This window comes from Gallinula chloropus (assembly GCF_964237585.1).
Source record: "Gallinula chloropus genome assembly, chromosome: 8".
Lineage (NCBI taxonomy): Eukaryota > Metazoa > Chordata > Aves > Gruiformes > Rallidae > Gallinula > Gallinula chloropus.
In genome coordinates this window covers 11,580,114-11,595,486 of record NC_140093.1, presented here as the reverse complement: position 1 = coordinate 11,595,486, position 15,373 = coordinate 11,580,114, and the positions used below count along the sequence as shown (strand labels likewise).

Sequence of the window (15,373 nt, the reverse complement as noted above, 5' to 3'; positions counted from 1 at the left end):
CACCACCGCAGCATTTGGGTAGATCCCCCAAAGTCTGTGAGAGTCATGGTCCCATTGCCTCTTTCCCTTCATTGGAGTTACTGAAAAGTTGTCTTTCCTCTGCTTGATTCTGTGCCTGAAACTCCTAAAACCGTAATATTTTTGAGACCTTTAAACTTCTGTAATATTTAGTTGAAATTTGAAAATATGCTTAAAAGGGATACTGACATTGTGTATTTCTGTTCCCTTGGATCACAGAGTGAAAGGCAGTTTATTGCTGGTGAGAAGGAATTATTTCCCTCTCTTCAACTTTTTTCCTATCAAAAAAATCCCCAAATATCCCACAGACTACTTGCTTTTAAAAGAAATTCATTTTAACTTAAAAAAACCCCAAACAAAACCAAACCAAAACGACCACAACCACTCCCCTTGGAAACCCCAAGCTGCGAATGAAACCTTTCATCCCCTGGTGTGAAGGGTGGAGCTGATTCCAGGCAATTCCTGAAGCCAGCAGTTGCAAAAGTGGCTCAGAGCAAAGCTGGCATCTCCCCTTCCCTGTCTTCCTTAGCTCAGAGCCATTCAGAGGTCCTCAGGCTCATAGATCAGGACTGGAGCCACAGAGGTGTCTGGAAACTCTGTCTCTTCCTTTCAGCACTGGGTCCCAGCGCTCAGGCATTCTGGCACTGAGTTCGGGTGGCGGTGGGGAGACTTTTATAAATCCCCAGCAGTCTCCTCCTGAGGATATAAATGTTTGCCTCTGCTCAAACATAATCTCCTGGTTGTTTCACTGACAGCTTAACTTGAAGCTGCAGAGAGGGTGCACGGAAGGGTAACGGGAGAGTAGCTCACAGCTGTTTCTCTGGCTGTTTTTCTCTCCCAGACGTGAGCGCAGCAGTGGCGGAGCGATGCCCTGCATTCTTGCCCACCTACACACATGCTTCCTCCGCATAGCCCCGTGCCGCCTGCTTACCGCAAGCGCTACAGGCTGGGCTGTAAATCCACTAGCCAGACAGATCCCCGACACCCCGGCTTCCGCCCTGCTTCAGCAGGGCACGTGCCTGCTGCTGTTAGATTAGCATCACCCTCCTTACCAGCGAGGAAACCTCCTGGGAAGGGTAGTGAACACCGAGGACACCACAAGCCCCTTTTTCTCCTGAGCTGACTACCTTTGAGGGCTGCTAGTACAAGAAGCTCCCTTTTACCTGCTTTCCCAGGCTGCTGTGGTGAAGTTTCCTAGTTCTCCTATACCCACTCAGACTCCATCCAAAATCTTTGGCTCTCGAGTGTCTCGGGCTCCATCTCCCAGTAGATTTCCTTTCAGGCAGTGCAAGTGGGGTTGGCCAAATACCGTTGAGCCTCAAGAGCCTCCCAGCTATGCATGGGGTACTGGCGATACACGCCCTGTGGCTTGTGTTTCCACGGCAGGCTGTGCTATGCAAAGGAGCGCCTTGCAGCTGAGAGGAGTTGGACACTGTCTAACTGCAATGGTGGGTATCCCTGCCTAAATTCATGGTGAATCAACCTAAATGTTGACAGTGAGCCAAGGGGAGGGAGGAAGCTGGGGTTGAGGGAGAGAAATTGGGAGAGTTGCTGGCTTTTGCAGATGGTCTTTGTGCCCTGTCACCTGTGGGCTTTCATAGCTCCATTTTATAGCTGCAGAAAGCAAAAAATGGACCTTCTGAGCTACTTCAAAACCTGTTCCAGATGTCTGTGGGAGGCTAAAAATGTCCAGCTCTCTGAGAAAATCACCCAGGTGTTGGTGCACTGCCAAAACAAGCCAAACTGTGAGCCATTTGCATTTGTCCAGCCCCAAGCACGAGGACTGGTGAGGACTGGTAAGGACCTTCGGCAGTTGGTGGCCCCTTTTGAAGTCTTAATGGAAATGTCTTTGCTAGACACCTCCTCCCATCAGAGCCTTGTGAGTGAGAAGGGAGCCCTGCTCCAAGCTACTACTGCTTCTAACAATTATGTGGTGCTGCTTTTTTTTTAATTAATTATGGGTTTTTTTTGGAAAGAAGTTATTCTTTTGGTGTGAATTGCAAGCTGGAGACTAACTGCCTCTTCTTGACTGTGGTGCTGCTAGACGTGTTCAGCCCTAAAAGCAGGAATCACAGGCTCAGGCTCAGTAGCTTGGGCTGTAGCAGGTGTGTACATAATGTGTCTGAGGCACCAAGGGGTACGCTGCTGTGCAGAGTTCAGCTAGAGTAAATCCAGGGGTCAGGCTCATCCTTGAAGACTGAGGCAGCCCACAAGCATCAACTCCAGGAGCTGCATGTTGCACTCAACAAAGCCTTTGGCATGGGTAATCTGGCCACACATGTGCCAGGTGAGGATGCTGGCCAAAACCAGAAAAGCAGGTCCAAGTCTCCAGGTGAGAATCATCCAGCCTTCTGCTGCTCCTGACCTGTCACCCCAGGATTTCAAGTGGACCACTGTTTTCACAGAGCATTTATTTTTTGTGGGGTTTATGCCTTTTAGACTGAAACCTAGCAGGAAAGACAAACCCTTCCAGGCTGTCCGGAGAGCACACAATGTGAGGTTGCTCTTGGTGAAGCCAGGCCTGTGGGGGGTAACAGCCAGTCCCACCACGGGCATGGCAGAAGAAATCCAGCAAGCCTCTGTTCTGTCTCTTGGAGCAACCACATGAGGTCTCAGCCCAGCCTTGTGCCAGTGAGCACATCCCCAGCTGGTTCTCTGCCTCCCCTCCCATGGTTATCCTTGCTCACACCCACAGCTTTGACTGAAACCGGGTCCTGGAGCAAGAGAGCACAAACTCAAGCTCTTGCTCGAATAGATGGTGCAGGGAAAGGACTAACCTACTGTGTGCCCCTGCCTGCTGACCAGAGCCAGGCTAGTGGTGTGGGCCATACATTTTTGTTGGTCCTGGCCCTCCTTCTCCATTCCCTGGAGGTATTTGCTGCCGCGATAGAGGGGGGTGCACAGGGGGACACGCAGCCTCCACCTCACAGTGAAGGGTGTGCAGCTGCTCTGTAGTCGTGCTCCCTGGGCTGCATTGTGTGCACACAAGCTCTGGAAGCCCAAGTGTGATTTCAGCTCCATAGCAGAGGCTGGCTTAGATGTTTCCACGCTGCTTCCCACTGATGCAGGCTCTGCTGTTTGGTGCTTACGCCAAGGCTCAGCCCATATTTCATGTTACTGCTCCTCCATGGGCCAGGCAGGGGAACCAGTGTCCGGCAGCAAGGGAGCCCTTAACTTCAGTTAATTCATAGATCCTTCATTTCCAGCCTCTCTTCCTTGGTGAATGCCGCTTATCGTAATGAAAGCTGCTGTGACTTGGCCGGAGATCAGCCCTGTGAGTTTACAGGATTCACAATTCACAGATGTGAGGAACTGTCAGGCTGAGTGTGGGTGGAGAATGCCGAGTCTGAAATAGCTCCCCTGCCACCCTGGCACAGGCAGCAATGAAAATGTTTCCACATGACATTCTTCGAACCAAAATTTCCTACAAGGAAAACACAGAGGAGAAAAATAAGAGGTAATTGCTGCTGTCTCGGAGGGCTCCTGGCTTCCACTTGGGAGTTGGCTTTTTTTGCTGACATCAGCACAAATGATGCACTGTAGGTGAGCAATAGGGCAGCCCCTTCCCCTCTCTTCATATACACAAACATATACGTCTGCTTGAAGATGCAATCCCACTGGTGCATAGATACACGGACGCTATTTTTTCCTGCTGGAATCCATTTTAATTTAGCTCCTGATTCATATTTCATTCATTCTCCAAAACCACAAAACCAGGATAGGTTTACAGCCTGAAGTATTTGGATGAGCCATTGGGGGTGGGGGGAACAGTGGAACAAAACAGGGTGCTTTCATGAATGATTTCAGTGTGAATTAAAAAAAAATAAGGGCCAGGGGGAGAGGAGGGGGGGAGTGTGAATTAAAGTCTTCCTTCCTGGCCTTTATTTTCCTCCAGGAAAATCACATCTGCTTTTCATCTTTGGCAGTTTGTTTTGGTGGACTTCAGTTTTGTTTCTTCAAGCTTTAGAGGCCTGAAAAAAATATGACTCCTCTTTTCTTCGTTTCTTACTTTTCTTTTCTCAACAAGATATTTAAAACTATTGTTGTTTTTGATGTGGAAAATGTAGGTATTATTTACAGAACACTAAACCAATGAAAGACTTCTAGATCATCTCAATTCTCTTTGGAAAAAAAGGAGTCAAAAGTTTTAGAGGGGAAAAAATAACAATTATATTTTATAATATTTTTTTGGGGGGGGGGGGCAGGCAAAGGAGGCAGAGGAGCAAAAGTTCAGAGATAATTTTAATTGAGGAATTTCCCCATATTTTGTCATTCAGCTTTTGAAACTGTGACCACAACAGACTGTTCGAGCTGTGGTGCGAGAGAAACTGAAAATTTCCCCAGGCGACTTTACGCAGGTACTAGCCACGGAGTTGACAAGGAAAGCTTTTAAAGTGCAACGAAATTCAGCACGGGCACTGCACCCAGAAGAGGAAACGCCTGTCATCTGGAGACGAGGATGACCAGAGGCCACAGCAGTTAGCAAAATTGCAGGAGCTGCCAAAATTAAACTGTGAAGTCAGGCGGGAAGGCAACCAATGATCAGCGAGATCAGAAGTTCAGAGATGCCCCAGATGAGCTCCCAACAAGTGTGGCCGGCGTACACCAAAGTTTATTAAGGATGTTGAGAGGAGGGGAAAATATCTGTGCAGAAGATGCCCAGCTGGCGAGGAGGGACTGGTGGTGATGCTCAGGTCACTTGATGAATCCCATTGGCCAAGTCCCTGAGAGATCCCACCCATTCGCAAGTGTAAAATAAATCTCTAAAGTTGTACCTCGTGTACCACTTGACCTTATTGCTTTTAGCCTGCTGCCTTTATATCTATTTATTTATTTTATTTTGGTTTGTGCCCAAAGAGGGGCTCGGAGGAAATGAATTTTGAACCGGCACCTTTCACCACCTTGCAGTACTACCCTGATCCCTGCATCCAGCGGTGAGTCTCTAAGCGTGACGTAACCTTCTCCTATCGCAGGTTTGATCTGAGTGTCTTGTGTAATTGTTAACTTTTCTGCTATCGTCTGGTGGCAGCTGGGCTGCATGCGGAAAAAATGTGCCGCTCTCTTCACGCTCAGTGGAGCTTATTATTATTTTTGGCTTTCTAACAGGTTACTGTTTAATTATAGGCATCCGTTTAAGATATCTCCCTTTTCCTCTTTGGCATTGGAGAAAAAAATTTATGATAAATAACATGAAAGCTGATAGTATCGTTTCCCTGTGTTTTGGAGCAGAAGGTTACTCTGTGCTTTGGGTAGTGTAGGAATCGCTTTAGCTTTCTATAGTGTGTTTATTTGCTTGGTTAAATGAAAAAAAGCTCCTGGAAAGAACATGAGCTTAGCTATTAAACTTTGAGACTTTGAAATTTAAATGATAAATAAATCATTTAAAAGATTCAGAGTAGAAAAAAACCTGGCTTCTAAGAGACCATTTTCCGAGAGTATTTTTTCATTCTAACAGCCAGCCTCAGAGCCTGACAACCACTCTTATTTTAGCTTTGTTGTTACTCTGAGTTTTATAACTTTCCAGCAGATAAAAGAGCATGTCCGCGCGAGGTATCACAGTATCACATTGTCAGTTTGTTTGTTTCTCCCAATAGGAGGTACTATATTTAAGCATGTAAATGACATGTAGATGGTATTTTTCCAGTCGTAAAGTTCGGAGAGGTGAAATCCTCTGAGCAGAGTCACTTGTCGAGCTGCTTTAAAGGCTAGTTCCTGGCTGCGTTTTGAAAAAGCCCTGGCCGGTGTCTCATGAAGGCTTTTGATCCCCGGAAGGGTTAACTATTAACTCTACATCCTCTGCAGCTTGCTGGGGAAAGCTGCTTGTGTTGCATAGCCTGTCTGTTGAAGGAAGGGCTTGGCCACCGTCACCCAGCCCACGGCACTGCTTTGTGATCTCGCCTGGTGGGTTTTCTTTTCCTCCCTCACCGCTACGGTGATTTGTTGCAGTGTTCTCGAGGGCTTTTATCCCCCCCTTAATCCCCTGGGTTCTCGGTGCCATTGCTGCGTGAAGGTCCCGAGGAGGAGTGTGGAGACCTGGCAGCAAGGAGGAGCTGCATTTGGGGGCCAGCCGAGGGGACGGAGAGGAGGGGAGCTGGGAAATAGCGCACGGTCCTTGGCCTCGCTGCCGTGGCAGAGGAATGTGGAACGAAGCCGGGGGTATTGGTTTCCCCGGCGAGACCTTCCACAACACGAGCCCCGGGGCTGGCCAGGCACACGCAGCCAGGCTCTGATCTCCCGCAAAGCCCTGGGTGCTGTTGATCCATCAGGGATGTGTGTGTGTCCAGAAGAGCCGTATGAGAGCATTGCCCATCCAGGAAGGTGGATCTGGGTTGGCAGCAGTGTGGTCAATAGCAGACTGATAAGTTTCAGTGGCTGGAAGCCAAAGACAGACAAATTCCCCAATGGAAATTGGTAATAATAAAAGGAAAAAAAAAATGGAAGGCATAAAGATGCAGTGGGAAGTGTACCTGAGCTCTGGGACAGCTTCCCGGACCCTGTGAACTCCTGCCAGTCACATCCCGTGTCAAAGAACAGGATTGTAAAATTGGTGCTGCGGGTCAGGAAAAAAGCCCAGCTGGAGCAGGAATTGAAGAAAAAAATTTCCCTCGGCTGTATTCTGTACAAATTTCTAAATGGGCCTTTCTCCTCTTCAAATCTGCATCCTCCAGCAAGGCCTTTGATTAGAAATGCCACTCCTTGATGCATGCCTTAGCAGACTGATGAGTTTTTAAGTGGCCATTGTGGTGTGGGAAGCCTCAGGACAGCTTGGGACAGATACAGTTTGTGACACCCCTCAGTCATAAAACATGATCAAGATGTAGCTTAGAGTAATAACATGTCTCAGCTGTTATGCATGTCTGTTTACATGAGCTGAGAGTGGCATTTGTCCAATTATTAGTGGCTATGCTCTGTCACAGGGCAAAATCAGCGGAAAGCTGGTTATAGAGATACTTTCCTCAGTCTGAAGACATAGATGGTCTTCATCTTTAAGCTCTGTTGGTTGCATATTCATGATGTGGTGGATGACATCCGCCTGACTGATTTAACAGAATTGAATAGTTTCATAATTGCATTTATTTTACACAGTTTGAAACACTTTAGCTTTGATGTGGTCAGAGCACTTTATTTAGCTAATACCAGTGTGCTTCTTTGCAACTTTAAACTTACATCTAGTAATAATCTAAAAAGCAAACTGATAACATTGAGCTGAGGCATGCTGGAAAATTATCAGTAGTGAAAAGTGTTTGAAGCCCTGTTACAATGAGGGAGTGGAGGTGTGTCACACAGATTTCACTGCAGGTCAGTGTTGGGGGGAGAAGCAGTTAAAAATCCCAGTTGGCTCCAAGATCTGTGGCTTAGACTTACCCTCTGCTTCATGTATTAATCTCTACACTTTGGGGGTGTCCGACAGGCAGACAGCGTGGGAGCCAGCTAAAACATTTCCATTGTCAAGAGGTGAACACAGATTGTGCTTAGGAGCATTAACTAATGTGCCATTATAATGCCTGTATGCTTACTGCCTGTCATTTCTCAGCAGCGAAACTATGTGCTGCTGCTATGGTATATTCAAACAACGCGGTAATTCCGTGCCATGAGGAAAAATAGCTGGGTGCCCAGACTCCCAGGGCTGTGTGCTGTTGTTTGGGCCACTCTAGCCCCTCTCAAGAGCCCAGCCCTCTTGTTGAGGCTATTTATTTCTTTGTAAATGTGGGTGTCAAAGCAAAGCGGCCCCACATCACACGAAAGTACAGGCAGCTCAGCTGGGGTGTAGGACAGCAGCTGCCTCCTCTGCAGCCCAGCTTGGTTCTGTTGGGGCCTGGAGTTCAGTGCTGGAGCTGCAGCCCAGCTGAGAGGGGAGCAGAGGGGCACCGGGCACTGATGGGGCAGCACATCCCTGTGCTCAAGTGAGGGATGTAATGGCAGCATGTGAATGTCTGAAGTGAGGTTGGAAAGGTATATCCTGAGTATGCTCATCATTCTTCATTTGAAACAGAAAGAGTGAAGAAATAATGCAATAGCGGAGTTGAGCTAAAACCTCAAAGTTTCTCTACTTCTGCTTCCTTTTTAAAGGCATTTGCATGAAATGCTTGAAGTCATCGATAAAGCAGGCTCAGGGCTCTGGCTTCTTGGCCTGGGAAGGTGCTGCTGTGAGGACAGAAGCACCTGCGATAAAGTCTGTGTAACGCACCTGATGAGTCGCTGACCCCCATGAATTGCTTGTTTGGATGGTACCGTGGGAGCTCCTCCTGTGCTGTAGAAAACCCAGGCTAGCTCTGAGTCATAAAATGAGCTCTCTGAAACGGGTGGGATTTCCACATTCTGAGAAGTGCCCACCTAGCTGCAGTTAAAAGCCGCTAATGTAAGACGAAGAGGACGCTGTAATTATGATCAAAGTCCAGCTGTCAGAGCTGTGTAATTAGTGTCTCTCTCCAAAGCTGCTTTTTTTTTCCAGCTAATGCCTGGTTGGGGGAGTGATGTTTACAGATAAGTTACTGGTGTTCTTGGAAATAATGGTCATTAGGCTGTGTTTTACCCAGGAGCTTTCCTCTTTTGGGGCTGCTGGGGATGCACCTGCTGGTGCACGGGACTATGGTCCTGCCTGCTCTGCTCTGCTTGCCCCTTTCCCCATGCCCAGGCTAATTGCTGGCCTCAGGACTTCACATCACTGATGTGTTGGAGGCGTTCGCTGTGGCTCACTCCTCCCCTTTGAATGAAAGGCTTCTCACACAAGCTGCTCTTTCCTCTTTCATTTCTGGCTTTGTGTTCTCAGCACAATATGATACGGCCCAGCCTCCCAAATCTCAGTAATAACAGAGACTTGAGGAGTAACCCTGAAATCCTCTGTTTTCTGCAGCATCTGTGCTGGAAACATGGTTTCTCAGACACAGTTCTGGGGTTTTGGTGTGTTTGCAGGAAAAAAAGAAATCAAACAAAAAACCCTAACCAGGTATGTAGGAAAAAAATCTACTTTTAGAAGAGGATGAGGGAAATTGTCAGAAATTAGTGTGGCATGGGAAGGGACAGCAGCAGCATCATCTTTTGGGTGCTGGTGCCAAAATCTGGGTGGAGTTTTGGAGAGCAGGGGTCTAGTTCCAGCCAGCCAGAGCTTCTGGGTTCAAAGGGATCTTTCGTCGGGAGCATTGCACATGTCGCCTCGCCTTCCTTCATTGGTTCCCACGCGTATCAAACGGGGTGGGTGAGCGGGCTGCAGTTATCAGATAGGAGTCTGGCCAGTGTTAATGCTTGCAATGCAGCACAGAGGTGAGAAGCTCGCCGTGCCTAGTGCTCATCCTTGCTAACAGGCAGTAATGAAACAGCAGGTTTTCCTCCCTTTGGGATGGGAGGGGGCACACCAGGGTGAAACGTGCTGGCTACCCCTCCTGCTCCCAGGCAGCAGTGTGCTGTGCCCCTTCATGGCAGTAAATCAACGCTGGCGAAGCAGCTCTCCTTTCACTCAGGTATTAGCTGGGTGACATTGTGACAGGGCTTTGCTTACGCTGTCACAGGGTCAGGTCTTCTCGCAGGAGTGTTTCATCCCGTCTGCAGGCTCTGTAAAATCCTTGCATTTGGGCAACCGCAGACTATCTTTTTCTCTCCTCACGCTACACATTGCTGAAGAGCAACTGAACTCCTGCTGTGACAGCATGGACAAAAATTGTCTGCCTTCACCTTTGAGATGGGAGGCCAAATTTGCCGTGTTGGCAGAAAGACCTGAAGCCGAGTAAGGAAAGCCACATGACTTGGTATAGATCTATTTGCAGAAACAGCCAGTCATACAGCAGGTACTTTCCAAAGACTCAGAGAGGGGCAGAAATTGTTCTGTACAGTTTGTGGTGTGCTGACTTCTTGGAGGAGCAGAACTGGCTCCACACAGGAAGGTAAGGTGGAGGGAGCCAGAGAGGGCCTTTTGTAATTGGCCTTGGTGAGCTCTTCAGTGAGGTGGCGGTCACCTTCATGGCTGTGCTGTCACCCCAGTGCAAATCCCACAGGGGAAAGTTCCCCAGCCAGAGCCAGACATGCAGAAGGGGACAATGTGCAGGATGTCAAGATGTAGCTATCTCAGGGGGGCATTGTGGACAGGAGGGCTTGGCAAAGCAGCTCTGCAAGGACCTCTTAGACAACCCCTGGCACCCCACTAAGGACATGTGCTGCTTGTGGTGAGGGGAAGAGGGCGTTTATCTCGTCTTTGAGGTCTGTTCTTTGGTTGATCTCCTGTTACGCTGCAGTCCCATCAGAAGATGGGATTGGAAGATAGGATCTTTGCAAAAAGCTGCTCAAGAGCAAAACGTTAAACCCTCTGCAGATCTGTCCTCCTGGCAGAGCCCCTTCAGCCTGTTCGTCCCCACTCCTCTCCTCCATTTTGTCCCTGCTGGACCTCTTGGCTCCATGTCAGAGTGATGTGGTTGTGCTGAGGATATCACAACCCCTTCAGAGTCATTGACAAAGACAGCAGTTTTCTCTTTTCCTCATCAAAATGGTACAGGCCCCTCAGAGTGTTATAAGAAATTTGTCTGCTTGGAGGCCTTTTTAGTGCTGCTTAAAGGGTTAAAGTAGAACCAAATTAACTATTTTCTGTTTTTCCTAGATCTCAAAGGGCTGGAATGAAAATGTATGAAGTCTTTCATGTGGTCCTTTTTACTATAAGGAGAGAATATCTAATTCATAGGATCTTGCTCAACTTCAACTTCCAAAACCACTGAAGAAATTAAAGAAGCAAGTTCTCAACAGCTCATCTATTCAGAGATGTTTAGGGTATTCGTGATACATGTTATAAGTATAATCCCCTGCCGATTTGCATGGTATCTTCTGTTACAGGTTAACTCTCAACAAATACATGGATTTCAGGCCTGATACAGAGCAGAAGGGCTCAGCTTCAGTTCTGGGGAAAATGAAACCATTTGATATCAAACAAGTTACTAAAGGAGTATTGAACCCTTATTAAAAAATGCCCATAGGTGCCATAAAACATGGGGGAAGAAGGAAACTCTTAGTTTGAGGAAGAATCTCAAGGTAACTTGGTACTTAATTTGGTGTCTGGCTCTAAGGTAGTTATGCACTTATGTGAAAACCTTCATGGTAACTTGAGCGTTGTGATGGGATCTTGATGGTGACACTGCCACTCATATTTATATTTCCATTTAATTTAAAATTTTGTAGCCTGTAACCAAAATAATTTAAAAATAATCAGAAGGAAAATGTTTTGCTATAATAGATTTGAGTTCTATTTGACTAGGCTATCTGATTAATAGATAGGGAATCTCCTTCCATCTGCTTTGTGAAATCCGTATCTGTTCTTAGGGCTTACTAGGGAGTTTTTGGTGCCTGTTTGTAATCACTTACTACAGCATAGCAGACCATCTCACCACAGGATTTTGCTCTGAATCATTTCCAGTCAGGTGTTTGAATGCCACGGGTGGCCCGATGTGATAAACACCGATGCACATAACCAGGGGAATTTGGTTCGTGCATGGAGCTATAAAGAGCATGGTCACCTCCATAAGCGAGAAGGGGGAAACCCTGCAGCAAGTGATCGGCTGTTCAGTAGGCCATTTGCAACATAAAAATAAGTCTGCTTACAAAACCTTGCCCTGGGAGGCTCAGTGCTTGCCCAGGTTGGTAATTCTGACATGCACCTAAGCCAGTGTGTGCTGAAAACACGTGTGGAAAGGATCTCGCAGTGTGCCAGGGAGCTGGGTGCTGCAAGCAGCAGCCGCTCAGCTGTGAATTGCTGCAGTACCCTCTTCTCTGGTGGGACAAAGTGGTGGGAGTGCTGCGCCTGGCTGTCAGCGGGGCCTCTGACAGCTGTGAAATCGTAGGTCAGCTGGCTCTGAGAGTTAGCACAGGCATAAGGTGCTCAAATATTACAGGATTAAAAATCTTAAATGTTAAAGAGCATTAAGACTCTCACAGCACTCCAGGAGCTGCTGCTTTAAGGTAATCATGAGCAAAAATCACAAATCACATTAGGTGTGGCAATGTATTGATAAAATTATAGGGAGCCAACCCTGTAATTTCTTAGCACCAGGCATAGTTGCAAAAGCAAAATCCTGTGAGCGCTCCAGGTAGCGTTCCCTTACACCGCAGCAGTGTTTCTGACAAACAGTTTGCTTGTTCCCGTCTTCCAGGACTATAATCTGCTCTTTAAGTCTCTGTCCTTCATCTGCCCTGTCTTGCAGCTATTATGTGGCACAGGGAAAGGTGTTTCCAAATGCTCTTACTTGTGAGAGAAGGATTCTCTGCCCTTGGGCTTACTGATAGCTGACCTGCCACAGCGTTGCTACGTGATGAAAAATGCAGCCAGCACAATATTCAGCAGAAGGCTCCGTTTTCCCATCGGAGTATCGCTGGTGGCAGGGGTGGGGAAATGGAAGTTACGGTTTATCATGAAAAACGTGTCGGATTTAGCAGGTTGGCTGTGGGGGTAACAAGCTGGAGCTTCAACCAAATTCATCTTACAGGAATCTGTACTGAACATCTGCTTTGCTGGCATTTCTGTTTTGCATTTTAATTATTTACTGAAACACAGGATGTTGCTGTTTACAGTTTCCTGCTTCTAAAGCGTTTTGGGGACTTTCTGTATTATTGTGATGATTTAAGTCCCCTGAACAGTTCACAGAGAAAAGAAGTTGTGTAACTAAAGACTGAAGCAGCTTTCGTAAGAGGAGGTGCCTTAGGGAGCCAAGAGTCTTACCTGGCTCAACTCAAAATGTCACAAGTCTTTTGCAGTAGACAGTCTGAGACCTTCCCGTCCTAAAAAAGAATCACATATTTCATGTTCTCTGTCTCGGGAAGCTGTACCTCTCCTCTTTGGCTATATTTATATGTCTAAATACCCTGCCATGCATAGTATCCTAAGGCTGTAAATCAGTGTAGGGTGCATGGTATCTCTTGTTTTGCTTTCTCCCAGTGGGGGACCATGTTGAGACCCACGTGGGATGTCCCCTCACCAGCCTTTCCCTGATGCCTCCTCACAGCAGCCAGATTTGGGGAATGCCTGTCCTGTATGAACTGTGGCTGCAGCAACTGCCTGCCTGATGCTGGTTGTGCGGGGGTGCTCAGCACCTCTCCTGGGGCTGTAACTGCAGCACCCCAAGAGCTTGGTCAAACAAGCTCCAGGAGCTGCTGGGAAGACCCTGGCAGAGAGAGGATCTGATTCCTTCATGCATCAAAAAAGCTCACACATCACCAAATTTAAAAGAAACTCTGTTCTTGTCAGAGAGTGTGTTAGTGTCCTGAGGAACATGTGCCCTTACCGCTGCTGATGGTGATGCAGCACAAGCAGTGAAAATGCTGCTTGCAGTGAAAATGCTGCTTGCAGGAAACCTGTGCCAGGCTTTAAACAGAGCTCAGCACACGCTACAGGGCTGCAAGCCCAGCACAAGCAATCAGGGCTGCAAGACCAGCCCGAAAAGCTTATCCAGTGTGTTCCTCTGCCGTGCAGCAGAGCCTGGGTATTCCCATTGCTTTGGTCTGGAAAAGCACGTTCAGTTCAGTGGATGGCAGTTGTAGCAGAGTGAGGAGGGAGCTGAACCCTGCACCTCTTATTTTGTTTCTCTCGGGAGTGGGGGTGTTGGATGGTACTAGTTTGGTAGGAGTTGAAATTTCCTTACCTGGGAGAAGAGAGGCAGAAGCCCCTTATTCTCTCTTCTCCTGTCTGGAAACACCACAGAAAGTGTGTTTGGCACAGATAGTGAGGATGAGCACTCAGATCTGAGAGCACAGCTCTAAGCACCTCCCTCCTGACCCCCAAATATACACCCAACACCTTAATCTCAGGGCTATAGAGGGCAATCAGGCATCTGGAGACTTGAGCTGGGTTTACCTGGTTATCCCAACCCTGCAGTCCATGCTACAGAAGTCTCCTCTTTCTCTGCTACCCCTCACAGCCACAGGCACGTGAGGCACACGCGTCTCATGGTCAGGAGCAGCTATAAGCTGTACTGAGTGTTCACAGCCTCAGCCTTGTCAGGACTCCATGTAAATGCACCATATTTAACAGTACAAGTCACACCAGCAGTTCCCATACGCTATAGCTCTGTGTCCATCTGCCACTAAACAGAGAAAACTCTGCTTGTAATGACTCATTATCTGCTCAGCTGGATGCTACCTGTATGCCATGGTCTGGAGCACGTAAATCAGCAGCGTGAGAGTTCCTCAGCTGATGATTCATCCTTACACTCCCTGGGAGAAGCACTGAGCCCAATTTCATCTCTGCACACACGCGCATTGCACGCGAGATGGTGTTGGGTTCTGACTGTGTCTTTTAAAATAGGTTACAAATTAACGTGGGGGTTTTGTTGTTGTTTATTTTTATTTTTCTGGTTTAAGCCTGTTAGTCTTTGGGAGAAATACTGCCCTGAGTTCTGTCTCTAGACTGTAACAGTTGCTCTTTGCACCATATAATCTCATTTTTATTCTGTTAATGCCCAAGACACTGAGGAGCTCACAAAGTGATCTCCCTGGCAGCACAGCACATGTCCCTAGTTTGGGGGACTGGCCGTGCCCATGGCAAACCCTTGATCTGATGGTTTCTCTCAGGTTTGCTTGGTGATGTTCAGCCTGCAGCTCTGATGGTGCACCAGCCTTAGGAAGAGATGAGATCAGGACATATGGTGGTGGACTGGACTATAGGAAGTTCAGCCTTCCTACACATCCTTCCTAGGACCATCCCTAACTTGTCCATGCTATATAAAACAAGAGGTTGGGCTCAACAGAGCTCACAGTCATTTCCTGTCCAGACAGCCCAGAGCTCAGGCCAGGACCACATCTGAAAAACGTGCTTGCATGTAGATAAGTGTTAATACACAGACCAGATTTTGAACCTGAGCCAGACCAGCAGTACAGATGCAGCCAAGGTCTGCCCTGGCTGCTAAAGGAACTTTCCTGTTGGTGCCTTTTACTTCTGCCTTCCTGGGGCTTCGGTCTCTTTCAAAGACTTGTAGTATCTAATAAAAGCCGGTTCCTGACACAACCCCCTGCCTTTCTGAAACTCTGATGCGCTTGGCTGAATTATTTTACTATCTGTAATGAATAAAGTAATTTCTCATTCTGTGTTGTGGTCTCTGTATTGCTGCGATGGTGCAGTAGACTAGTGAAACATGAGAGATGTTGGTGGCCCTCAGCACTGCAAAATTTCAGTGGACAGTAGTTAAAAGCAGGAAAACCTAGGGCTCCTCATTTCCTGTGGGAAATACTGAAAGCAAGCTCCTGGTAAAAAAGTAGTGAAGTTCTGTAGATACTGTTGTTGGGTAAATGCTGTACTCACAGGATAAATGCTGATGAGCAAAGCTCAGAAGGGGGAATGTGATCCAGCAAGCCTCAGGAAGGTGAGATTTCTGGCCATTGCCTCTTCAGA

General features: G+C 47.5%; 1 protein-coding gene across 3 annotated transcripts in view; it reads left to right on the top strand.

Annotated features, from left to right (window-relative positions):
* Nucleotides 1–4,890: 4,890 nt before the first annotated feature.
* The window catches only part of TP63 (tumor protein p63), a gene marked incomplete at both ends in the record, with an annotated part of 101,230 nt that continues 90,747 nt past the window's right edge, over nucleotides 4,891–15,373 (top strand). For all 3 annotated transcript variants that reach the window (XM_084267647.1, XM_084267646.1, XM_084267651.1), the window contains one exon: nucleotides 4,891–4,952. In XM_084267647.1, the coding sequence (XP_084123773.1) occupies nucleotides 4,891–4,952 (62 nt within the window). The remainder of the gene's footprint in view (nucleotides 4,953–15,373) is intronic.